A 25,190-nucleotide genomic window follows, 5' to 3' on the forward strand; every position below is an offset into this window, starting at 1 on the left:
CAGCTCAGCCAAGAACATTGATTGTTTTTTCTCCCCCGAACAAAATAACCGAGTTTGCAGGATGAAAGCAGAGCTGCTGGTTGAGTTGGAGGGTGGAGAACAGAGCCGGGCCCACTCTGCCTTCCTGCCCCAGAAACCCCTGGGGCCCCATGGGCTGCGGCTTGGAGCTCCTGCTTTAGGACATCCATGTGGTGGAAGGCCCCACAGGCCCCACGAACCCCAACTGTGCATGCTCAGGTCGTGGCCCTTCCCGGAGCAGGCTGCGGGCTGAGCTGCCGTCCTGCCGCACTGGCTGGGCCCTCATCACAGTCCCTGCCAGGGGAGAGCCCTTGGCTGGCAGGGGTCTTCTGTCCCTACCAAAGTATCAAAGCCCACCATCCACCTCTCCTCACAGGCTGATGCCAAGATGGTGTGTGACGTGGTGAGTCGGATGGAAGACACCGAGCCCTTCTCTGCAGAGCTGCTTTCTGCCATGATGCGGCTCTGGGGCGACTCAGGAATCCAAGAGTGCTTCAACCGGTCCCGGGAGTATCAGCTCAACGACTCTGCCAAATAGTGAGTGTCCCAGCAGGCGCATGGCCTGGAGCCAGGCAGTGATGCAGGAGTGGAAGGTGACTGGTGATGGGGATTGGCAGAGCAAGGAGGATTCTCGGCTGAGGTCACGCCTGCCGGGAGATGTTCTACCACAGGTGGGGGGGTGTCAGGAAGGAATGAGAAGGGGCCTCTCTTCCTGCCCCCCAGGAGGAGGAAGAGGCCAGAGAAGGCAAAGGACACAAGAGACAACCAAAGAGTGGAAATTCCCAGAGGGCCGGGACCTTGTCACTGGCTTGTCCTGGAGAGTGCCTGGCACTGCACAAAGACAGCTTTCAAGTGTAGCAGCTTTGTTTTTTCATGGGGAACCCCTGACAACATAAATATAAACCAAACCAACAGCCATATAGGCAGAAAATAAATGGTGCCAATTTGTTTTATTTTAGAAAAAATAATAAGCTTTCCATTCCCCTATCTTTAAAAATAAGGAATATGTAAGTCTAATTAATATAATAAATGTATACTTTAATACTATGTTATAACTAAATAAGGGGGATGACAGGGCAGGAGGACAGAAGGAAGAAAGGAAGGGGAGAGAGGGAGAAAAAAGAAGAGAGAAGAGAAGATGGAGAGGTGAGAAGTGGTAAAAGCCAGAGCTGGTTAGAAGGTGCTCCCGGCTCTTCCCATCACAGCAGGTCACAGGTCCACTGGCTGCAGCTTTATCACTCTAGGCATCTCCAAGGACATCCTCACTGCTTCCGTGCCCTTGGCCCCTAGATTGGAGGCTCCAGAGCCCTGGGATGGTCAGTGTTGGTCAGGGACATGTCTTCTGTCATGGAGATGCTGGGATTGCCCCCTTGGCTTTCGGGAAATGCACTCCACCTTTGCAATTGCACTCTGGTACCCATACATTCAGTGGGGGCTTTCTGCAAGGAGCCCCTGAGCTTTATCCCACTAGCTGGGAAGACTCTGACATGATCCAGTCCAGCCATTTTAACCAGGTCTCAGCTGGGGCCATTTTGCCTCCAGGGGACATTCAGCAACATCTGGAGACATTTTTGATGGCTGCAGCTAGAGTGGTGCTCCCGGCAGCTAGCAGGTAGAGGCCAGAGATGCTGTTAAACACCCCATAGTGTGCAGGACAGCCCCCACAACAAAGAGTTATGTGGCCCCAAACATCCATAGTGCCAAGATTAAGAAACCCTGATCTACGCAATGCCAATGGACAGAGGCCGAGGCCAATGTTCACTCCTGGACATTTCCACGGGCCACATGGCAGCCAACAGCCTAGGGACTTGAGCAAGGCCGGGAGCGGCTTCCCATTTCTGCACACCTAGATTGTCCACAGGGCAAATGCTGAAGTCCTGTGAGTCCTAGGTGATGACTACCTAGGCCCCGGGCCTGACGAGCTCCCAGGGACACCCTGGTGGTCAGGGCAGTGAGCCCAGAAGCTCAGTGTCCACAATTCCGTATGCTCAAATCACAGACCAGAGCTAGGCAGGAGACAGTGACTTTCAGCTGCCCTCCTCCCTTCTCCCACTCCTTGTCCCTGCCGTGGAGTCCAGGGCCTCCTTCCCGAGGGCCAGCAAGACCCTCAAGGGCCTTTAGGGCCAGCTGGCCCAAATCTGTCTTCTAGTGGCTCACCAAATTCTGCTCTCCACTTACATTTTTACCCATTTCACTAATTATAACATGAATCCATTACCAAAAAAAAATTAAACAAATGCAGAGGGATATAAAATGAGAAGCAATCTTCTTTCTACTCCCCAAACCAGCCTTGTCCCTCCCACTTTTACCCACTTCCATTTATTTGTCCCAGTGGCTTCCAGAAAAACTTGATCCTCCGACTCAAAATAGTATTTACCGCCACCCACTCTGGAATCGAGGGAGCTCAGCTCACCTTCCTTCCTTCCATGGCTCTCCACCTTCACCTCCGGCTTTTTGCTAGTTACAGGATTATTTTTAGTTCTTCCGGTGCTTACCTTTATAACTTTAAATAAGAAACTTGAGTCAGTATTTGTCAACTCCCCACCAAGTAAGCTGAGGAAATTCTCCTCCCTGAAGCCTCATCTCTGCCTTCTTTCAAATTTTCCACTTCCCAGGTTGATGATGTTACCATTCTCTTCTGTCACCGTGGCTGGGCCTTCCGTGTCTCCCCTCTGGGAGAGGGCAGGAAAGACAGGGGACACACAGGTGGTCAGGGCCAGAAGGGCCTGGCACGTTTCCTGTCTTAGCAGTTAAACCTCAGCTTCTGACAAAGTCTTGGGCCCAGTATAGGAAGCAGATCAGAGTAGGTTTGTTGTGCTGGGAAGGAGAGGGAGGACTCACAGGCCTGCCACAGCATGTGCTTCCAGGGGGTGCCATTGACACCCCAATGCCCCAACCACCAAAGCACTTCTCTGCCTAGCCCCTTACAGGGGAGGGACCAGGGCACAGGCTCCTGAGCAGGCTCTTGGTGCACCCCGGCCTCTGTGAACAGGGCAGGCTCTCCCCTCTGGATAACCACCTAGAGGCAGGTCCCAGAAACCCTGGGCACATCCAACCAGGGGCTGTGAAAGGTGCTCTGGGGCCTGGTTGGCATTGGTTTTCCTCAAATCCACTTCCCCACTGAGTTGTCCATGCTGGCGTCTGACGTTTCCTCTCCCCACCTTCTCTCTTGACCCCACTCCTATCAGGCTCTTGCTCCTCCGCCTGCTGAGACGGCTCATAGCCCAGTCCTATCCTGGGGGCTGCTCCATCAGCCTCCTCCCACTCAGGGTTCAGGGTTCAGTCCCCTAGTACCTGAGACCTCCTTTCACTCCCAGCCCCCGCCTCCTCTCGGGCCGCCCTTTCCAGACTCCCTCGATGCCTCCTGCCCACCCACCCAGGCAACTGGTGATGGGGGAGGTCTGCTGCGGGCTGCTGTATCCCGTCCCCAAGCTCCATCCCAGAAGCACCTCCTGTCAAGGCCTGTTGCCTGGTGACCTTCTTCTGTCTCGTTTTAAACACCTTGTACACTTGGACAACTCGAATTCATATCGCCAGCCCAGCCCTCCCTCCTGACTTCTGCCTACTCAGTGTCTGTTTGGACATCAAACGAGTCTCAAGTTAACATGAGCCCGTGGGACCCCTAGCTCCCATCCTCCCCCTAGAACCTGCTCTGTGTGCTCCTCCCTCCCTCTAAATGTGTCTCATTCCACCACGTGGAGGTATCTCTACTTCTGCTCGTCCTCCTGTATCCCACAGCCAGGCCACCAGCAGATGCAGCTCCCCTGGCAGGTACATCAGATTCTGACCACTCACACCCTCCACAGCCACCCCCACTGTGCCAGTGCCATCTGGTGACGACAGCAGCTCTGCAGGCCCCACCCGCTGACCTGCTCTCATGGCAGCAACAGGGCCGTTGTCAACATGCTTCTGGCCAGAACCCTCGAGGGGCTCCCGTCTCACTCAGAGCAAAAGCTCAAGCCCTGACAATGACCTCAAGGGCCTGCTTGCCCCAGCCAGACTCTGGCCACCCTCACCTCCACCGTCTTCCCCAGCCTCACCCACCACCTGGCCCCTCCATGCGTGCTTCCTGCCGCCACGCTTGCCAGTGTTTCCACCAGGCCACTCGAGGCCCACTTGCTCCCTCATTCCCCTCAGTCTCCCCTGTCCAGACACCTTCCCCAACCACCCTGCATCAAATAGCAGCCCCCAGCTGCTCTCCCCCATCACTAATAGCCTGATTCGTTCTCTCACACTACCTCTCCACGTGTCATATCTCTGACTCTTCTGTTTATCACCTCACATACGGGTACCCACTCATCTGGAACACAGGCCCTGGGAAGGTGGGGCTGTGTCGACTGCCCCGTCCCCCGCTCCTGGAACAGTGGCTAGGTGGGATGGACAGTGGGTGCACAGTCAGCCTTCCTGACTGGGTTGTTAAGCAGTTTTCCCACACCTTGCCCCACCCTCCACAGCCGTCTCCTTGCATGAGGCTCGGCCAGCACAGAGAGGCCAGAGGGCCAGGTTGCCTGTGTAAAGGAGGTTTGCCCTGGCTGGGAAAGGAGGAGCAGGACCAAACACTTCCAGGCTGGTGCCCAGCTGCAGATGACAGCAGGGGGGCGTCCTCACAGCTTGGAAGCAGAGGTCATGGGCGCCAGGGTGGGGCAGGCACAGAGGCTTGGGAGAGGCTCCTTCTGGCTGAGACCAGAGCCTGCACAGATACCACTGGCTGGCGAGGAGGCTATGGGGCCAGGGGCGTGTACAGGTCTGCTCTGCAGCCTCGGCTCCCTCACCCCCATCCCCACACCGTGCCTGTCCACGGAGGGCAGTCAGGCTCAGGAGAGGAGGCCAGGATCCTGTTTAAATTTTTTTTCTGGATTTTTAAAATGCTGATGGAGTCCAGTTTAAGAGCATGGGGTCTGGAGCCAGTCAGAACTGGGCTGGAATCCCAGCCAAGTTCATTTTCTTTTTTTTTTTTTCCCGAGATGGAGTCTTGCTCTGTCACCCAGGCTGGAGTACAGTGGCACGATCTCAGCTCACTGCAACCTCTGCCTCCTGGGTTGAAGCGATTCTCCTGCCTCAGCCTCCTGAGTGCTGGGATTATAGGCACCCATCACCACGCCCAGCTAATTTTTGTATTTTTAGTAGAGATGGGGTTTCACCACGTTGGCTAGGATGGTCTCGAAATCCTGACCTCGTGATGCGCCCGCCTCAGCCTCCCAAAGTGCTGGGATTACAGGCGTGAGCCACTGCGCCTGGCTGCCAAGTTCATTTTCTCGCAGTATGACTTCAAGCTTACCTCCCTGAGCCTTGGAAGCCACCCTTCTGTTGTCTTTTCTTAGCGGCATTCTCACAAGGATTGTCACTGGGTTCTATCAGTGAACACCCTAGCTGGCGAAGACATCTGCCCTTTCCAGCCCTGTGGACATCCATGAGCTGGTCAGCATGCCCATCTCTCATGCAGTGGTGACTGCAGGTCCAGCCAGCAAGCTGGCCCCCAGCAGGTCCTGGAGCAGATGCAGCCTGGGACCCCACATCGTCCTGTGGTTCAGACACTCGGGGCTCCTCCCTGTGGGCTGCTTGTGGTTTACCCTGGCAGCAGGGATGGGTGGCCTGGCAGGCTCCATGGATCACTGAGTCTTCCTTCAGGCCTGGCCCAGCTCCCCACTTCCTGGTTTCCCAGATCCTACCCTGGCTTTAGATTCAAACTTAACCCACAATGAACCCCAAAGCCCTTGCAGGCAGTGTCCTCTGAGTGCTTGGCCTGAGGCCTGGGCAAGTGACTTGGAAAAGCCTGGTCTGTCCCCATAGCAGGAGGTAGCAGGGATAAAGAGCCCTGATTCCAAAGACCGGGTCCCAGGGAGGCCCAGCTGCTGTATGGCTGTGTAGCCCTGAGCCTCCAAGAGCGTCAAATTGGAAGGGGCACACAGACCCCTTGGTAAGTGAGAAGGAAGTGTGGAGAAGGCAGGGAGCTGCTCGGGGGCCTCTGAAGCCCCAGACAGTAATAAAATTATGGCCTGTGGGGCCAAGGGTTCGGGTCACAGCCTCAGGCGAGGTACTTACCTTCGGATGAGCCCCAGTTTTAGTACATTTAACTCAGGGAAATTACGCATAAAACACGGTTACACATGGAAAGAATAGAACCTATCTGTTGGCCATTATTATCTTTTAAATGAAGAAATGACAAAATATTATTATAATAAACATGGTAGTCTCATATAAAAGCTTGGTCTTATCTGAGTGTCCCGGGAGCTGCATGCTATATAGCCCTTTTGGCTGTGAATAAGAGCGTGAGGCCAAGACCCTAAGACCCTCTTCCTCAGTCGCCCCCACTCCCCATGGCCTGGAATGGAGGTGATGTCGTTTCCACAATGACCTGGAGGGGCCCTGACCGAGACTAGACTCTGAAGATGGGTGGCCTGGCCAGTCCAGAACAGTGTCCAGGCGTGTGGTCCATAGTCCCCTGTTTGTTGCCATCCTCAGCTACCTGGACAGCCTGGATCGGATTGGGGCCGCCGACTACCAGCCCACCGAGCAGGACATCCTCCGAACCAGGGTCAAAACCACTGGCATCGTAGAAACCCACTTCACATTCAAGAACCTCCACTTCAGGTGAGGTCCAGGGAGGCCCCCAGGCCCTGGCGAGGGCTAAGATGGGACATGCCCAGCCTTTCAGCGCATTGCGTCTGCAGCACCCAAACATCATCCTGCCCCAGGGAGCATGTGGGTTGGGACAGGCAGCTAGATACCAGAAGGAACCTGTCTATGTTTCTGCCAAGTTTAGGGGCTGGGGTGAGCAGGGAGGCTTCCTGGAAGAAGATTCCTGGAGTGGGGCTGTGAGGAACACGGAGGATTTGGACAAGGAGGGGCAGCCTGTCCCTGAGGTGACTTCCAAGGAGGAGGAGGAGGTGGGCTACCAGGTGGCCCTTCCAAGGTCACCTTGGGGGAAGGAGCCAAGAATGGGGCTGGGTAAGCCCAAGCTACCTCTGTGAGACCCCGAGGACCCACGTAATCCCAGAGCTGGAAGAAGCAGAGAGAGCTGACCCACCTTCTCCTAGTACACATGGGCAGCTGAGGCCTGACAAGAGCAGGGCTTTCCCCAGGCACAGAGCGCAGCTAGAACCCAGGGGCTCTGGGGCCTCAGAGCAGGGGCCTGACGGGTGAGCTGGTTCCCGGGGTCCTGCTGCAGTGCTGTGTCCCCACCTGCAGTAACATGCATGCACTGAGGCCTGCTCCGTCCTGCAGGGAAGAGAGGCCAGCAGAGAAGGGGAGGGCAGGGACCCCCTGCTGGGAGAGCTGGATTCTAATATTCCCTGCCTCCCATGTCCCCAGCTCCTGCCCACTCCTGTTCAGACTGAGGGGCCGAGGCTCTGGGCCCAGGAACCCCTAGGCCTCCACAGATCTGGGGAGCAAAACCTTGGGCAGAGCAGCCCTGAGGGGCCTCCCTTGCCTTCCCAGGCTCCTTGGTCTCTCCTGCTCCCCCACTGGGAGCACAGGATGGGGATCTTATCTCAACCTGGCCCAGCAAGGCAGGGTCTGAGAATAAGCATTCTGGAGGGGCCACAGAGGCCATCCACCAACACCCCTGCATTTCAGATGGGGAGGTGGGATCCAGGGGACGCAGTGACGGAATGAGAACCAGACCCATTCCTTGCTCTGAGCCCACTCTAATCTCTGCTTGCAGTCGCTCCATTGTGTCTGGTAGGACCAGGGATCCTTCCCTGTCCCCCTCTGGCAGGCTGTGTGTCAGCAGGCATCCCAGATCTAGGAGGCTACAGGGCTCCTTGCTCTGGGGATTAGGGTGGGAGACTGACCTGTTACTTCCAGGACATAAGTCCCACCTGCCCACAGTCTCTCCCAGAATTTTTGTGCCCCCTTGGGAGTAGAGTCTGAGAGGGGGAAGAGGCCAAGCTCTGATCTGCTGGAAAGGGGCCGTACTGGGCAGAGGTGAGAGCGCCAGCTTTGTCCACAGCCAGACCCAGCTCCACCACAGCTGGACTCTCACCAGGTTGGGCATGTCCTAAGCCCATGGGTGGCTCACTTCTGCCATCCATATAACAGGTGACATCTCCTGCCTGCCTCCCGCCCGGGCTGGTTTGGAGTTTGCCCAGAGTAAACCCAGGAAGGAAGAGACTGAGAGGAGGGTCCTCGTGTGAGGAGGACTCTCAGAGGCGCTTCCTGGGGGTGGCTCAGGTGTGCCCTCTTAGTAAAATGCTTCTCAGATGCAAGGGCAGGTCTTTGAGTGGTGATCTGTGAGCACAGCCAGTCCCAGGACAGACTCCGGGGGTAGTGCCTGGGGATGGCAGTGATCCAGCTGTCTGTCAGCACATGGAGTGACGAGGTCTTCTAGTGAGGGCTTCTGGCGAGGCTCTGAGCACCATGGCCCCCATCCTCTGCCTCTCAGCATGCTCACAGCCTGATCCCCAGGCAGCCCTCACCTGCCTGGACCCTGCGCCTACCAGCTCCCTGCCTCCTACAGGCTGTTTGACGTCGGAGGCCAGCGATCTGAACGCAAGAAGTGGATCCATTGCTTCGAGGACGTCACGGCCATCATTTTCTGTGTCGCGCTCAGCGGCTATGACCAGGTGCTCCACGAAGATGAAACCACGGTGAGTGGCCTGGGCCCCCCGGGCAGGGGGCAGCACTGAGGAGACGGCCGCAGGATAGGCCAACCCTCTGAGCACTGGGCCTCGGGTGCCCACAATGGCTCTGGGGTCTAGCCAGCTGTTGTGGTTAGAGGTTTCCATCATGGACGGGCCATGCCGGCACTCCACCAATTCTGTATTGCCAAGGCAAATGCCTCATGATGCCAGTGTGGCAGAGCCTGTGTATGCAACCTGATCACACAGAGCCGTGCAGAATGTGCCTCTTCCATAAACTTGGCGGAGTCACAGAGGCCATCAGGCCAGAGCATATTTAAGCAAACCCTAAAAAAACCAGGAGGCAGCCAAGCAAGAATGTACATGCAACAGAAATAGCAGTCTTAGCCTGACAGCCATCCCTGGGGCACTGGCCTCAGATGCTGCTGAAGCAGCGTGGGGCCGGGGATGCTGAGGGAGAGGTGGGGAGGGCCCAGGATGCTGCAGGAGAGTTGCGTGGGGCTGGGGGTGCTGGGGAGCAGTGTGTGGGGCTGATGGGCCAGGAAGGGCAATGGGGATGAGGCATGCTGGTGAGTGACAGTCATGGCTCTGGGCTCCTTTGCCAAATGCCAGACCAGGCGCCTACCTTCTGTCTTGCGTCACATTCAGCCTGGGGCCTCAGCAAGGGGACATTCCCCTGGGAAAGTGCAGCCTTCCTCTGGGTCTAGTCCTGGCTCTGCTACTCACTGGCTTGCTGCTGAATTTAGGCAGCATCCTTTCTGGCTCAGTTACTGTTTTCCATAAAAGGGAGATAATAATAGTACCTACCTGTGGGGGGCTGTTGGCAGTGGGATGGGTGATCCGTGTGCAGCGCTCTGGAGCTGTTTCTGGGACAGCAGCGCCAAGCTAGTGGTTGTACGGTTGCTGGTGATTGCCCTGAGCCTGCAGGTCCACTGCGTGGTCCCCTTCTGGGCTGCAGCCCACCAGGCACTGAGCATAGCCCACAGGGTCACTGGAAACAAGCCCCAACACTCCTGACAGTGGGGCCCATAGGCCATGGGGTCACAGCCTGGCGTCTGTCATCTCCTTCTGTCTGGAACACATGCAGACCCCCCACCCCATGCCTCTGAGGGCTGGCAAAGGTTTGAGGTTGAAGGTGGGGCTTGTTGTCATGCTGGGCCTTGAGCAAGGCCTGTCTTCTCTCTGGGTCTGTTTCCTCGTCATTTCTGGCCCAGCTGGTCCACTGGGCTTTGTGAGGATGGGATCAACTTTGGGGTGTGGGCTACGGGGCACAGTGCTATAGGGAGGAGGAGCCGCCGCCCTGAGGGGCTTACACAGAGTGATGGGGCTTTGGGCTGGTGGTGTGGGTAGTCTGGACCCGTTCCGTGTACAGGCTCACCCACCTGGCTCTTCCTATTTCAGGCCCACCTGTACCCCCGACTTGGGTTTTTGCTGTAATTGTTCTCAATGGCATCTACAAGCAGTGATGTCAGTCACCAGCCCAGTCTTGATGCTGAGTGGGGCAAGGGTGGATGCGCTTCCTGGGCCGTGCTTGGACCCAGACTCACTGACCACCCAAAGCCCAGGTCAGCGTCCTGGCCATGTGCCCCTCACAGTGACTGCCCAGACATTTCCCACTCCCCACTGCTGGACTCTATGCTGTTACGGCCACTGCTCCAACTCCTGGGGTCTGAGCTCCACTTGGCTCATCTTTTTTCCCCATGTCCACCATGGTTTCAAAGAGAGCAAAGGAGCTAGAGGCAGGAAGCCAGGAGGGCCCTTGCCCCTGGAATCCAGCCTCTCCCTGGACCTGCCCTGCCAGGCCTGTGGTTGGCTTCAACCCAAGTCCCAGGCCCACCGGCCATGGGGCTGGGCTCTCGCTCACGTCTGGAAGATGGAAGCAAAGGGACGCCTGGGTGGGCCTAGCAGCCACAGGCCCCGAGCTCTGTAGCCCACGGGTCCCCAGTGAGCATAAGCCTGGTGCTAGGCCTGACACTGGGTCACCTTCCAGCCTGTGGGCCTTGCTGCCTGGAGCACTTGCCCTCCAGTCTTCTCCACCTTCTCTCACTTCCCTTTTTCCCCATTTCCTCCACCCTTCCACACAAGGGCTGGAGCAGAGGACCTTGGAGAAGCCAAAGCAAATGGAGCCAAGGTCACAGGCAGGCTCTTCCTGTGTCCTTCCTTCCCCAAAGCTGGCCACCTTCACAGCCCGGGGAAAAGTAGCAGCTCATGCAGGGAATGGGGATGACTTTGCAACCTGACAGCAGCCACAAAGGCAGCTCATTGCCATGGTGGCAGCAAGAACAATACTGCCGCTATAGAACTAAGCAGTCGTCGCTGTGTGCTGGGGGCGCATGCAGAGGTGGGCAGCTTGGGAGTCAAGACAGATCTGGTACAGGGTCTAGCATCGCCCCTGCCACCTGTGTGATCATGGGCAACCGCCCCACCGTGCCTGGGCCTGCACCTCCTCCTCTGTAAATGGTGACAATGGTAGAATGGACCACCGGGCTAAAAGCTGTAAACGTGCCTGTATGCAGGAATGATCACCCAGTGAATAGCTCCTGTGGCTACTACATTCAGATGCCATGGCTAGAGGTCAGGTTCTAGGATGTGGGAGCTCTGTCTGCCTCAGAGAGGCAAGAGCCAGGCCCCAGGAACTCAGGTCTTGGTCCTCAGCCGTCCTCTCTGGTCAGCGCTGTGCGTCCCTCTCTGGCCTGGGGTGAGAGCTGGGGTGAGAGCCTGCAACAAAGGTGTCTGGAAGCAGCTTCTGGAGCCAGACTAGGAGAGCCCTGGGGCTAGTGGCTGCCGCTGGCCATCCAGCTGCCCTGTCCGCTGCAACCCGGGAGCCCGAGAGCCTGGTCCTGGCCTCGTACCTGCTCTCAGCACCGCCCAGCCGGGCCTGCGGCTGCCACAACTTCTCCACTACCACGGTCACCGCCACTGCCTGCAGGGCCTTATCTTGCCAAACCAAGGCCAAAACCAGTTCTGAGAGACCCTCCAAGCCCGGAAGGTATGAAGCACCTCCCTCCAACTGAATCCATCAGCTAAGAGTTGAAAGCAGCAGGTTCTCAGGGCGCCGCTGGGTGACTTTGCTGTGACGCCTGCCCAGCCCGCCCCTGCGCCCTCACTCCTCTCCAGCCCCTTGGCCTGGGCTCATCCCACCCATCCTGCATCTCTTGCCCTGCGATCCACAGGCCCAGGATGGCCATGGCCCCTGTGAGCCCACACAGAGCTCTCTGCAGGAACTGGCCAGGATGCCCTGGCCCTGAGACTGATTGAACCAATTTTTCAGTATTTTTCTCTCTTTCTCTTGTTGGGTTTTATCTTCTTTTCTGTTTTAATCTGTTTTGCTGTGTTTCATCTTGGGGTTCCTCTGGCCCCTCTACTGAGAAACCAGCCCCAACAACCAGTTCTCCCGGAGCCTCCCCCACCCCAGCCCACCAACGAAACCACCAATCACACCAAGGCCACAGCAAGCTCACCCCCGAGACGCTATCCCCTGGTGTCTGCTTCCAACTCGGGATTAATTCGAGGATCTCTTAGTCCTCGGTTAATGTTTCCCAACCGAATGCGTGCACCCTTCCAACCTTGCTGTCGAAACCGAATGAGACCCTGGTAGAGAAATCTGCATGAGCAGGGTTCCGCGCAGATGCGTTCAGTGGTGGTTGCGGCCCCTGCGCTGTACGTGCATGGTGCATGTCCTCTCCGTGAGCTGGAGCCTCTCCAGTGACCTCACTGCCCCCACCCAGGGCCAGCTCTCTTTGGAAGGGGGCAGCATCCCCCAACCCTGCCCAGCCCTGCTCCGCCCCGCCCTGCCTGCGTGTGGAATGAAACAGGACCACGTCCCGTCTGTCCTTGTGGGTCCTCCCGTCTCCGTCCTGGTGGTCTCCGTCCTGGTGGTGCATCCAGCCACATTGGTGGACCTTCCCTTTGCTTGTCCCGCTGTGTCATTGGCCGCGGTGGGTCAGGGCACTGGATGCTGCCGCCCCTCACTCACCCCTCCACTCTGTTGCAGAACCGCATGCACGAATCCCTGAAGCTTTTTGACAGCATCTGCAACAACAAATGGTTCACAGACACGTCCATCATCCTGTTTCTTAACAAGAAGGACATATTTGAAGAGAAGATCAAGAAGTCCCCGCTCACCATCTGCTTTCCTGAATATACAGGTAGAGACCCCTCCAGGGACAGCAGGCCCCGTTCCCAAAGCCCAGTCCACCCTTCCTGCGCTCTGTGGATGCCCCTGACTCTGCCACAGAGAATCCACACAAACGGTCCCCCACCCTGCCCCCAGATTGTGCTCTAGAGAGTAGGGGCAGCTACCCAGGGCTTCCTCATCAGGGAAAGCCGGTGGAGCCCTGGCTCTGCCACTTATGAGCTGTGTGACCAGGGCGGCCTCTGGGAGCCTGAGCTCCACTGTCTGTGCACAGGGGCTCTCTGTGACGAGACGAGAGAACGCTGAGAAGATGAGGGGCGGGGCACAAAGGCTTGGAGTTAGGCAGCCCAAGGTTTATGCCCCAACTCCGCCACTCACAAGCAGCTCAGGCAGGTCATGCAGCCTCTCTGAACCTCAGTCTCTGGGTCTGTGGGGTGGGGTGATGGCTGTGATTGCCCTCACCTCCCTCACCAGGTGCTGTGAAGAGGGAATGAGCTGATGGGCACGCAGAGCTTCGCATGGTGCCGCACATAGGAAGCGCCCCCTGCCTGTCTGCTCTTGCCTTTAGGGTTATGCCTTTAACTCACATGGGGCTGCTGCAAGACTCAAATCACAGAGCTTTGCAAGCAGCAGAGCCCTGGCCCCGTACATAGGGTGCTGGGGATGAGAGGCCAGCCCTGCCAGTGCTGTGGTGGGTTTACCTGACCATGGGGTGGGCGGGCAGCCAGGAAGGCAGCATGACCAGGGCCCCTGAGAAGCTGCAGGGTGGCAGCTCTGGTCAGTGACATCAGAGTGGTTACAGGGCCCCAGCATAGCCCGGGTGCCCATCAGCTCTTCTGAGATGGCCAGACCCTGACCAGAGAAGTGAGTGAGAGGAGAAGTGGGGCACCCTCAGCCCGACCTGCCCTGAGGCCTGGAGGGCACAGAGCAGGGGCAGACAGAGTCCCAGTGGGGCACCCCAGGGGCTTGGGGCCAGGCAAGCAGCACAGCTCTCCTACCTCCTGCCTCCGCCCATCTCCCCATATCAGGCTGAGTGCCTGGCAGGCCAGGACCCAGGCATGTCCAGCTGGAGTTGAGTAGGGCTCAGCCTCCCTGGAAGCTCCCAGCCAGCTTCCTCTCTAGCCGTAGTTGAGGGCCTATGAATCCTGCCCTAGTGACCCGGGCTTGTGGCCTGTGGGGCAGTGGAAACAGGTAGGGTAGGTCAGTTACCAAGGCCAGTCTGGGGCTGGAGTGGGGAAGGAGGAGGGGACAAGGGAGGCTGAGTAATCAGCTGCAGTCCTAGGACACTCCCCAGCCTCCAGCCCAGATTGAGCAAAGAGCTGAGGTCTGGCAGGCCCTCCAGGCTTTCTGCACAGCAGCCCACTCCAGCTTAGAGCTGCGGCTCTGAACTCCAGCTCCCCTCCCTGCTGCCCCCTCCACAGCCCTGCTTGCACCTGGCATGGATTCCTGGAGGCTGAGGGCCTTCAGTGCAAAGCTGGGGTCCTGTTCTTCTGCCCCTTCCCAAACTAGAAGCTTCTCTCCTAGACTCTCCTCTCCCTGAGCCTACCTGGGAACCAGCTCAGTGTGTTGCCCCTTGAGGAAGGCAGCATGTGAGCCAGGCGGTTGTTAATCCCCTGTGAGTGGACATCAGAAACAAGAAGTTTATAGGCTCCTCCTCCCATCTGGCCCAGCAGTGGCCACAGGAGGTGATGTCAAGGCCTGCTCTGTGGACTCCCAAAGGAAAAGGCCCACCCACAGGGCATGCATCGGCCAGGGCTACCTGCATGAGCCCAGTGCCCTCAAACCTCCTTGCACGTGACCCGTGATAAGATGCAACATTTGCCTCAGGAGTCCATAAATGGCTGGGCATGGTGGCTCACGCCTGTAATCCTAGCACTTTGGGAGGCCGAGGCAGGCGGATCGCCTGAAGTCAGGAGTTCGAGAATAGCCTGGCCAACATGGCGAAACCCCATCTCTACTAAAAATACAAAAATTAGTCGGGCGTGGCAGCACGCACCTGTAATCCCTGCTACTTGGGAGGCTGAGGCTTGAGAATCACTTGAACCTGGGAGTCGGAGGTTGCAGTGAGCTGAGATCACACCACTGTACTCCAGCCTGGGTGACAGAACAAGACTCCATCTCCAAAAAAAAAACAAACAAAAAAGAAAAACAAAAAAAGGAGTCCATAAATGCATGTATAAAAGGAAAATGGAAGTTCCATGAAACAGTGCTCCTTTTAATACAGGTGATTGGCCGGGCACAATGGCTCACGCCTGTAATCCCAGCATTTTGGTAGGCTGAGATGAGAGGATCACTTGATCTTAGGAGTTCAGGACCAGCCTGGCCAACATAGGGAGATCCCGTCTCTATTAAAAATAATAATAATAATAATTAGCCAGATGTGGTTTCCAGCTACTCAGGAGGCTGAGAAGAGAGTATCAGTCATGTGAGCCCAGGAGGTGGAGGCTGCAGTGAGCCCTGATCGTACCACCATACTCCAGCTTGAGCAACAGAGCCAGACCCTATCTCAAAAAAAAAAAAAAAAAAAAAAAAAAAGGATAAATACAGGTGATATACTGGGAGACCTGATATTTTGTATCTTTCATGACTTTTACACTGGATCTGTCCCACTGACTGGATCCAGGACCCCCTATTGACTTTGCTGACCCCTCAGGTCCCCTCCATCAGGTTTTCCCTGTGCGGTTGTCTCTGAGAGGCCCATGGCCGGATGGCCACACAGGCCAGGCTGGGGTCGTCCACGCCAAGCAGTCCCATGGGCCTCTCGCCTCACCACACCTTGCCTGTTTGCTCTGCAGGCCCCAGCGCCTTCACAGAAGCCGTGGCTTACATCCAGGCCCAGTACGAGAGCAAGAACAAGTCAGCCCACAAGGAGATCTACACCCACGTCACCTGCGCCACGGACACCAACAACATCCAGTTTGTCTTTGACGCTGTGACGGACGTCATCATCGCCAAAAACCTGCGGGGCTGTGGACTCTACTGAGCCCGGCCACCCTGCCCAGCACCCTTGCCCTGCCTGGCCTGCCGCCCCCCTCCCCTGGAACCAGGCTCCACCACTCTCAGACCACTCTTTGCACTTGAGGAAGAAGACCTCAGAGGCTGGCACCAAGGGAGGGAAGAGGGAGCATCCTCCACCCGTACCCCCCAACAGAACTCGTGGTAACGCAGGGGCGGGGCGGGGCCGCTGAGTGCATGCTGCAAGGCCAGGAGACTCCGCGCTCACAGCCTCTGCGTCATCTCTGAGTGCTTTATCGGGAAGCTGGCGGGGGGGCAGGGCAGGGCCGCCGTGTGGCCCAGATGGGCACACCCTGCACCTGATGACTCACTGGAAGCCTCGGAGTGTCCTCCTGTCATCTTGGGTGGTACAGTGGTGCAGATGGCCCTGCAGCAGGGTGCTGGCAGGGTGGGGTCATAGGAGCCATCCTCAGCTTTGCCTGGGGTCTCTGGTGGAGGGCAGTTCCGTCAACAAAAGCCAGGGTGGGATCAGGCCAACTTGGTATGGGTTGGAGGACTCAGGCCTTGGCAATGGCCTCCGTCTCCCTGCTCCCTCCCCTGGGTCTCAGCCCTTCCTTCTCTGGGTCATCCTCCCTTGCCTTTGCTCTCCCAGAGAACCCCCATCCCTGACTCCTCCGAGTTCTGGAAATGCTTCTTGAGACTGACTTATGGCTCAGATAGATGGTGGCGGGGACGGGGGGAGGGAGAGGTGGGAGACGGGGGGAGGGAGAGGTGGGGGGCGCGGGGAAGGGAGGTGGAAGCTCCTGTGTCGCCTGGGCTGGGGCCTCCCACACAGTCCTTGCAGGCCAAAGGTGACCCATTTCCTTTTTCCAGTCACCAGGAGCTCGGGTGGTCACTCTGAGGTGTGAAAAGATATGTTTTCTCTTCAGTCCACACTGAACTCAACTCAAACCAGCAAAGGCCTTTGGGCTGGGGATTCTGTAGTTGCAGAGGTCTAGGGGGGGGTGGACCTTTGCAGCCAGTGCCCCCGCCTCACTGTCTTGGTGAAGAAATCAGGGAGTTTGTCCACAGCTGTTGGTGTCTTCCCAGCCCCTGGGGACAGAGGACAGCAGGGGGATGGAGCTGACACCCTGGAGTATTTGGGCCCAGGCCAGCACAGACACATCCCCCTGTTCCCCACTCTAAAGGGAGACTCCTAGGACCCCTTCGAGGAGGCTTCACTGCCGAGATGCCTGAGCAGAAGAGGGCGGGGTAGCTTCTCCTGGTGACGCAGGTCTGGCTGGCCTTGGGCAACCAACACTCCTCTCCCACTCCCAGATGCCTCCAGGTGGCTGAGGCCAACACCCACACCCAGGCCAGTCCTGTGCTTGTACAGCAGGCTGTGCCTGGGGACCTAGATGTGCCACGGGAGGGAGGAGGGTACCCCCTGACAGGCCTCTGCCTCCCTCCTCAAGCCCTCTGTTCTCCCTGCCCCCACTCTGGACACTGCTTAGTCCCCAGCCCAGCAGGGCCCCTGGGTTTCCACTTGCAGCCCCCGGACTGCCCCAGAGCCAGGAAGCATCAGTGCCAACAGCTCTGGACTTGTTGGACCCACAGGCACAGAGCTCTGAGTGGTGCCCAGGAGACCCAGGGACCTTCCCTAGTGCCAAATGCCTGCCGGGACTGGTGCCTGGGGAGCCTCTGGCAGCCAGACTGCAGGAGCCACCCCATCAGCCCAAGTCCACCTCTGTTTTGTTCACCTCGGTCATGTTCTGGACCTTGCACCAGGTGCTGGGATGTGGCAGAGGACAGGCCCTGGGAACCAACAGTGTCCTACCATGGACAGCCAGGGCCAGCTAAGCCATCCCACCCGACATGGAAGACATGGCAGTTATTTCTCAGCAGCACCACCCTGGGTGAGGCCAGCTGTTCCCCTAACTCTGCTCCAAACTATAACCCCAGGCTCAGAAGCGGCCGGCAAAAGGGGGGATGTTGGCCACGCTCCACCTCTAAGGCCATCACCCTGGAGGTGGAAGTCACTGGGCTGGAGGGCTCTCCATATCCCCCAGCAGCCGCCCTCAGACCACAGTGGCCAGAGCACCAGGCTGGGTCCAGGCCTCTGATCCAGGCCTTCCCTGTCCGTAGAATTGGGGCTGGAGGAGTGGGTGCTCAGCCCTTCCTGCCCTCCATCCCCAGCCTGCCTTTCTCTTCCCTTGGATGCTCCATCCTCCTCGGTTTCTTGCACTGCTCTCAATCCTCCCACCCTGGCCTGGGGGGGGGTCCTTGGTCCTCAGGAGTATCCAGGGAGAAATTCTCTCCCTGTGCATGATGCCTGTCATCCATGTCGTAACCGGTGACTCCATCTTGTGGGGTGGTGACTGAGGGTGACAGATGAGACTTGGCTCCGTCGTGGATGTGGATGTGGGAGGAATGTTGTGAGTGACACGTGTGGGTTTCTAATCCACAGTGGTCCTGTGTGTGTCCTGAGGGGCCATGGTAACCTCTCCGATGGCTCCGATTTAGCAGGCCAAGCAGAAACTGATTTCTACAAAGAACGTCTTTGCCAAACTCATGAAAATTGTGCCTGCCACTTTCATGCCTATGGGCCAGTTTTGTGACCTGCGCCGCTGACCATCATAAGAACCAGGTCTTGGCCTTCCCTCTGAGCACCGATAGAGGTCCCGAAGGCTCTCTGGCCTGAGGAGGGTGTGGGGTCTGCCCAGCCCCAAGCAGAGAGCACATCCTGGGCCCCTGACCAACAGCTTTGGCATTCTGGGTTCCATGAGGACCCTAGAGCTCAGGCAGAAGAACACCACCATACCTGTTGCCAGGACGCAGCTGTCTCCCAGGCCCTCCCCACAGCCCAGCTCCCACTGGCAGGAACTGGAGGCATCCCTGCCCTCCATGGTCTGCGCTGGTCTTCTCCGAGTGTTCTCAGGAGCCGAGGCAGCCCCAAGTTCCCATCTGCAAGCCCTGTAACTAAGCTGTCTACACACCCCAGCAGGGAAGGCCAAGGGATGGTCTCACCCATGCCCTTCCCTTTGGCCAACATGAGTCCTGCAGTGGGGAGCTTATCCCCTGCTCCCACCTAACACTCTACAGTTAGCACCCAGGGGTTGGTTCTGGAAGTTCTTCCTTTTTCTAGCCTGCATCCTTCCTGGCCACCCCCTTTATTTCTCAGTCTGACCTGGTGCACTCTTGGCAAGTGAGTCCACTGCAGTCCCAGGTGGATATTTAATGAGCACTCGGACTGTTTCCTCCAAGTCAGCTAGTGGCCTGCCCTCCTCCTTTTCAAGAAGTCTGGGGCACAGAGCCTCCTCTGGCTGCCTCTTCTCTTCTCTGAGCCTCTGGGAGCCTTCAGGTACAACCTGGCAGTTCTCAGGAACCCAGACCTGAGGCTCCAGCTCCGCCGCCACCAGAGATTCAGTGTGCAGTGCCGAAGGCCGTCACCCCCAGGCAGTTCCTGCTGTCAGGCCGCAAGCCTAGAGTGCGGGATCCCAGCAGCCCAGGGAACAGGGCCAGAGTGTGAGCTGCTGCCATGGGGTCTGTGGTAGGGCTCCCCATCTCCCACCACTCAGCAAGAAGAGTCCTGACCCCACCCTGCCCAGAGAGGAGCTGGGGCCTCCAGACAGACCCCACTCCAGCCAGACAAAGGCCCCTGTCAAAGAAGGGGCAGGCTGGGGGAAAAGCAGAAAGAATGGCCCCCAATCCAAACTCCTGGATCCCCTCCATGAGAGAGGGGCTCCCCCTCTAAGAGAAGCTCTCATCCCCAGGCCCAGTGCACCAAGACCACCAGCAGAGACCCACCGCCCTTCCTGGCAGAGCCGGCAGCTCCGAGGCACCACTACTCTCCTCCCCTTCCCTCCCCACCCCTCCCCTCCCTTCCCCTCCACACCCGCCCTATTACTCCCACAGCCCTGGGCAGCCAGGCCCTCCCCTCCTGCCTCCTGGTCTTCTCTACTCCACTGGTTCTGACCCATCCCCTGGCTCTGCCCTCCATCCCCCACCCTAACCCTGCTGAGTATCTTCTGCCTCCCTACGCACCCCCCTCCCCCATCTAGGCCAGGTGGGCTCGGGCGTCCCAGGCCCTCCTTAGAAAAGCCGTCTCTCTCAAGTGCAGTGGTCCCACCTCCCAACCCTGTCGCTGCCGCCCACCCCATATTAACTGTAATTTTGTAAGAAGAGTGACTTGTTGGTTTAATAAATCTCTAGTTATTGTAATAATTTATTGGCTGCCATAATGTATTTATTAGTCGCCTACCGTTAATAAAATGTGCCCGCTTTCCTAGCGTGAGTGTAATGTGTTGTCAGGGCCCAGGGAGCTCCTGCCAGGTGCACTTGCACGATGTGTGTCCTCAGGCCCTGCCCCATCCTGGTCCCAGGACTGCAGGCAGCCTGGCAGAGTGGGCACACTTCTGCTGGGGACAGAGGATCAGGGCGACTGGGCACCCTGCCCCCCTGTCAGGATCGCCATCTGATGGGAGGTTGCTCCGTTCTGTGCCGAGCCACCTTCCTGTCCTGGAGAGCTTGGTGCCCACATGGACACTGCTGTGGGTGACGTGGCAGTGGCCATGGTTGCGCTGGCACCGCTTCCTGCTGCTCCTGGGCCTCCACTGCAGCCTGGGGCAGGTGGAGGTCTAGGGGTTTGGCTGTCAGCCATCTATGACCTCTGGCTTCTTTCTCTTTTCTGAAATGGTGGTATCTCTTTGAATGTACCCCGGCGTCTGCTTCCTCTGGGGAGCTTGTAAGGATGAGCTGTGCTCTCAGCTCCTTGGCAATGGGTTCCAGGCAGCGTGCCGAGGGAGGGCGGTCAGGCCTCGGGGGCTGGCAGGGGTCTCAGTGCCGGCGCCTCCCCTGCCCTGCAGGATCTCCCCTCCTCACTGACCTCCCCGAGTCTCCAGGATCAGCCACCTTTTGGGGCTCCCTCCAAGGCCCTCTCCCTATAAAACCAGGTTTGGTTATGCCTGTCCTCTGCTCCCCAAGTCCTCCCCTGCACTGCCACTCCTGGGACCACAGACTGTGCGTCATCTTTCTCCTGCTGGACTGTGAGCTTTCGGAGAGCAGGAGCCTGATGTGGTCATTCTTACTTCCTCGGGGCAGCCCAGCAGAGAGCCCTGCACACAGATGCCAGGCAGTACTGACTGGAAGAGCGAGTGCCTGTGAGTCGTGCTCTGTGGCCCTGAGACGTAGGGGCTGTGGCGGGCGCTCAGCCTTAACCAGTGGAACTGTGGAGCCTAAATGAGCTGGCCTTGATTTCTCCTCCACACCTAAGCTCAGTGGCCAAGGGGGCACCGTCCCCACTCCCAGCTCAGGTCACTCTAGTGGCTGCTCCTAGCAGTGCCTGGACAGTGCCTGGACAGATGTGCAGTGGAGGAGGGAGCTTGGCTCTGGCTGTGGGTTTCCAGCTCTCTGTTACACAGCTGCAGGTCAAGGTGGCTCTGTGGAGTGGGGAGCATGTTCCTGTGGAATCCTTGGGGTCTCATAGCCTCACCACTCTGGCCTCATAATGTGGCTCAATGAGCTTGAGTGTGGACAGCCCGAGGCCCTGGACACAGGTTCACTGGGCCTCCCAGAAGCCTCCGGCTGCCCTTTTCTGAACAGACCCCAGTGAGGTGGCTCAGGGCAAGCAAGACCTGCTCCTCCCCAGTGGGATCACACAGATGACAGGGAAATGCTCCTGGGGAATCAGAATGAAATTTACTGATTGAGGATGGGAGAGTGATGAGATCATATGAGTTTACTGAATCTGTTTAGCAGAATGAAAGGGCAGTGCCATGTACTACAGCTCCTGGGGGGTGGGGAATAAAGGATGAAAGCTGTCCAGATGCCCCTGAGAGGCAGCTGAGAACTCTGCCCTCCACCGACCAACTTCAGCTAATAGGAACCAGGGGCTGGGGCTGGCTGCCTCTACGGGTCATGGTAGAATGATGCAGGCACAGGGGAGATACCGAAGGGAGGACTGGCCATAAGATGCACGGAGCCCGCCATGCTGCTGTTAGTATCGATTCCTCGAAAGCCCCACAGCCTGCTGATACAGACTGGAGAGATCCATTGCATGAGTTCTGGATCTGGCCCAGCTGTGTCACCGCAGTGTCCCCTCAGGCCGGATGAGGTTAAGTGACATGAGGCAGGGAGAGCGCCGGCACAGCGTGGGCCTCGGTGACTGGTGTGGTCACTTTATCTTCATCGTCCTCTTTCTGCTCAGAGGGGGACGGTGTGGCAGTGGGACCAGCAATTCCTCGGCACCCACGGCGTGCTCACCCCTGGGGGAGGAGGTCATCTCCCCGTACATGCCCAGTGGCGTCTACGCCAGCTCTTTTCTTTTTCCTGTTACTTGTGTCACTCTTCTTATTTCAGAGGTAGAGTTTAGCCTGGGTCACCTCTGGGCTTTAGATCCAGAGAGCTGGGTTTACAGTGGGCAAGTTCCCAGGGCTAGGACGGGGTTCTTGGGGAAAATAAGGGAAACTGTCCCTTCCTCCCCGTCCCTGTGCAGAAATGGATTCGTTCACAGAGAAAGATGCCCTCTGTGCTGCTGAGAAACAAACTCTACCCAAGTGAATGAGCTCTGCGTCCCAAAGCAGAGTTTTTGCCTAGGGCGGGAGGCTGCCCCTGCTCGGTGTCTGTGCGGTGCCCATCATGTTCATCCATTTGCTAAACAGGCTCCTGTGTGCAGGGCAGCCCTCCATATCTGCCTTGCTTAGAACACCATGCAGCGTCAGATGTGGCTGAGTAGGACCCAGCCAGAGGAGGTGCGGCCAGTCCCCCAGGCGCTCCTGCAGGTGGCCCTGCCAGGAGCCTCTCCCTCGAGTGGTGGCCCCCAGGATGCTGGCAGGACCTGGCATGCCTTCCCCTCAGATCATGGGAAGGGCCTGGAGTCTCTCACCACTCCCAGAGAACATCCCCCCGCCCAGGTTGGGCCCAGGAGGGGAGGTCTAGGCAGGAAGGGCCAAAGCCCAGCTCTCTGGCTCCAGTCCAGACTCCACCACCCCCGACGAACACACACACACAGACATGCACACACATAGGCACACATGCACACGCACACACACAGGCACACATAACAGGCGCACGCACACACACAGGCACACGCCCACACACAGCCACACACACGTGTGCCGGGAGACCCTCGCATAGCTGGGAACTGTGCAGTGGGGAGAGCCCGGGTCATCCTGTCCTCAGCCTCCCCAGAGAGCCATGGCTGGTGTCCAGTCCAGTCTCTGCCTCTGGCCCCGACATGACGGGTTCTCTGGAAGCAGGGAATGAGATGTGCTGTGAGGTGTAACTGATTCAGGTTCCATCTGGCAGCCTCTCGGAGGAGCTGCCGAGTAGCCCAGTCCCTCTCTGTCAAGCCTAATTCTCTCCTTCTCTTTCCCTGTCTCTGTGTCTCCCTCCCACTGTCTGTCCTCTCTCCTCCCTTCCTGCGGCCGCAGAACCGCATGCACGAGTCTCTCATGCTCTTCGACTCCATCTGTAACAACAAGTTCTTCATCGATACCTCCATCATTCTCTTCCTCAACAAGAAAGATCTCTTTGGCGAGAAGATCAAGAAGTCACCTTTGACCATCTGCTTTCCTGAATACACAGGTGGGTGCCAGGCAGTCCTGTGCAGGGGAAGGCCCGCCTCTGACAGGGACCCATGGCTCAGAGAACAGGCTGCTTGGCCAGCACTGCTGGGGCTAGCTGGCGAGCGGGACCCATTGCAGGAGTCTGGTGGGGCACAAAAGAAAAACAGTGCTGTGCCACCAGGTTTGGGCTTCCCAGGACACAGCCCTCAGTGTGGTGGGAATGGCCCCTCCTAAGATATATGTGTTAGGACCAAGTGACTCAGGAGTGACATGGTGGGGAGCAGGGGGCAGGACAGGATCACAGGCTTCCCCCTTCCTCCTGGTCACCCTCTAGAAGAGGTCTCAGGACAGCCTCCTGTAATCTCAGCAGTGGCCTCTCCTCACCCCTGCCCAGAGCCCCACAGCACCTTTGCATGAAACCGAAAGGTGGACACGTGGCCTGTGAACAGGGCCTGGGCTGCCTCTTGGCCCCACCTGCTTTCTCTGCTCGCTGCTTTGGTGCCCGGAACATGCTTCATCTCTGTGCAGCCGCCCAGCCAGACCACTCCACCCATCCCACATCGGGCCTGCCCTCCCTCCCCAACCCCAGCCCCATTGCACCTCCTCTCTCCCCTTCTTCCTTCGTCCCTGGTGTTTGCCCCAAATCCAACCACTCCAGCTATTTGCAAGCCTCCTGCATCCCTGCCTCCCTTTCTTCTGCCTTCTCTGGGGCTTTCTTCTTGCTCTCAGGGGAATGTATCACAGACCTTTCCCACCCCACTCAGTGAGGCTCTTTCCAAATGGATGGATGAGGGAGGGTGGCTTCCATGGGATGGGCCAGCTCTGGGCTGCTGCTAATGCCTAAAAGCAGCACTGATGGGATGCCAGAGCCCAGCCCTGGTCCCTCTAGGGGCTGGGAAGCTTCTAGGGGTCCCTGGGGTAGGAGTCGCCTTTGCAGACTACAGAGTGCAGAGGGCCAGCACCCTGCCATGGAGGAGGAGGTGTCCTGTCATCCGCCAGGTCAGGGCACAGGTTGGCTCGGCCAGGAACCCACGTTCTGACAGCCCCGGAGTAAGGCTTTGGGCATGGGCTCAGTCTCAGGGCCACACGGGTCCCCAAGCCCAGCCACAGGGCACCCACATTCAGCATAGGTCGATGCCGGTCTTCCCACCCTTCCCCACAGCTGGGAGCAGTGTGTGAAGAATGGCTGTGAGCTAATTCTGAGCACAAACCATGTCCTCACTGATGGTCCATGCTAATGTGAATTTGCAAGGTTCTTCTTGCCCTTCCCAAGGTGCAGAGTGGGTGGTGGGGCCAGGAACTGTGCCCTGCACTCAAGGCTCTCCAACGAAGTCCCAATAGGGCAGGGAGCCCAGGTAGTCTCTGGAGCCAGACCACCTGCAGCTCAGCAAGTTGCTCAGTCACCTGTGCCTCATTCTAATCTGGTCAACACAATGGGTAATCATGCCCACCCCAAGGGTGACTGGAAGGACAGCTGCTCGGTGCCAGGTCTACTGAAGCGCTGGGCTGTGGCTGCCATTGGTATTATTCAGAGGATGGAAACTAGGGGAGAGGGAACTGGCCACAGAGAAGGTGCCCTCTGCAGGATGGAGTGAGGGCAGGAGGGCACAGGACAAGCCCTGAAAGGCCACCCCCAGGTGGCCCTTGGGCAGAGCCAGGTTGTAGCCCACTCTGGCAGCCACTGCTGACCTCTCCCAGCCACAACAATGGAGTCCAGTAGGCCCCCTCAGGCCAGGGCTACCCTCAGAGACAGGCCCAACCCTATGGCTCTTTCTTGTCCAGTGTCCCACTGGGGCCTGACTTGGGAGTGGCCAGTCTCACTGCTGTGGAGTGCAAGCACTAGATGCCCCAGTGAAGGGCAGTCGGAACCTGGGAAACATGAGTTCTCCAGGGCCTTCAGAGGAATCCAGTTTGAATTCAGATATCATGGATGACAGATAGTCACCAGTGCAGTGGCCC

At 57.9% G+C, this 25,190-nt stretch overlaps 1 protein-coding gene across 3 annotated transcripts in view; it reads left to right on the forward strand.

Annotated features, from left to right (window-relative positions):
• GNAO1 (G protein subunit alpha o1) overlaps positions 1–25,190 on the forward strand; it is a 169,684-nt gene that overhangs the window by 140,718 nt on the left and 3,776 nt on the right. For 2 of the 3 annotated variants that reach the window (XM_032157373.2, XM_058441001.1), the window contains 4 exons: positions 395–555; positions 6,481–6,609; positions 8,477–8,606; positions 23,097–23,250. In XM_032157373.2, the coding sequence (XP_032013264.1) occupies positions 395–555; positions 6,481–6,609; positions 8,477–8,606; positions 23,097–23,250 (574 nt within the window). Of the gene's footprint in view, positions 1–394; positions 556–6,480; positions 6,610–8,476; positions 8,607–12,591; positions 12,746–15,527; positions 19,447–23,096; positions 23,251–25,190 lie in introns of those variants that run through there. The other variant, XM_032157375.2, reaches the window with a different exon arrangement.

This window comes from Hylobates moloch, unplaced genomic scaffold (assembly GCF_009828535.3).
Source record: "Hylobates moloch isolate HMO894 unplaced genomic scaffold, HMol_V3 SCAFFOLD_6, whole genome shotgun sequence".
Taxonomy (NCBI): domain Eukaryota; kingdom Metazoa; phylum Chordata; class Mammalia; order Primates; family Hylobatidae; genus Hylobates; species Hylobates moloch.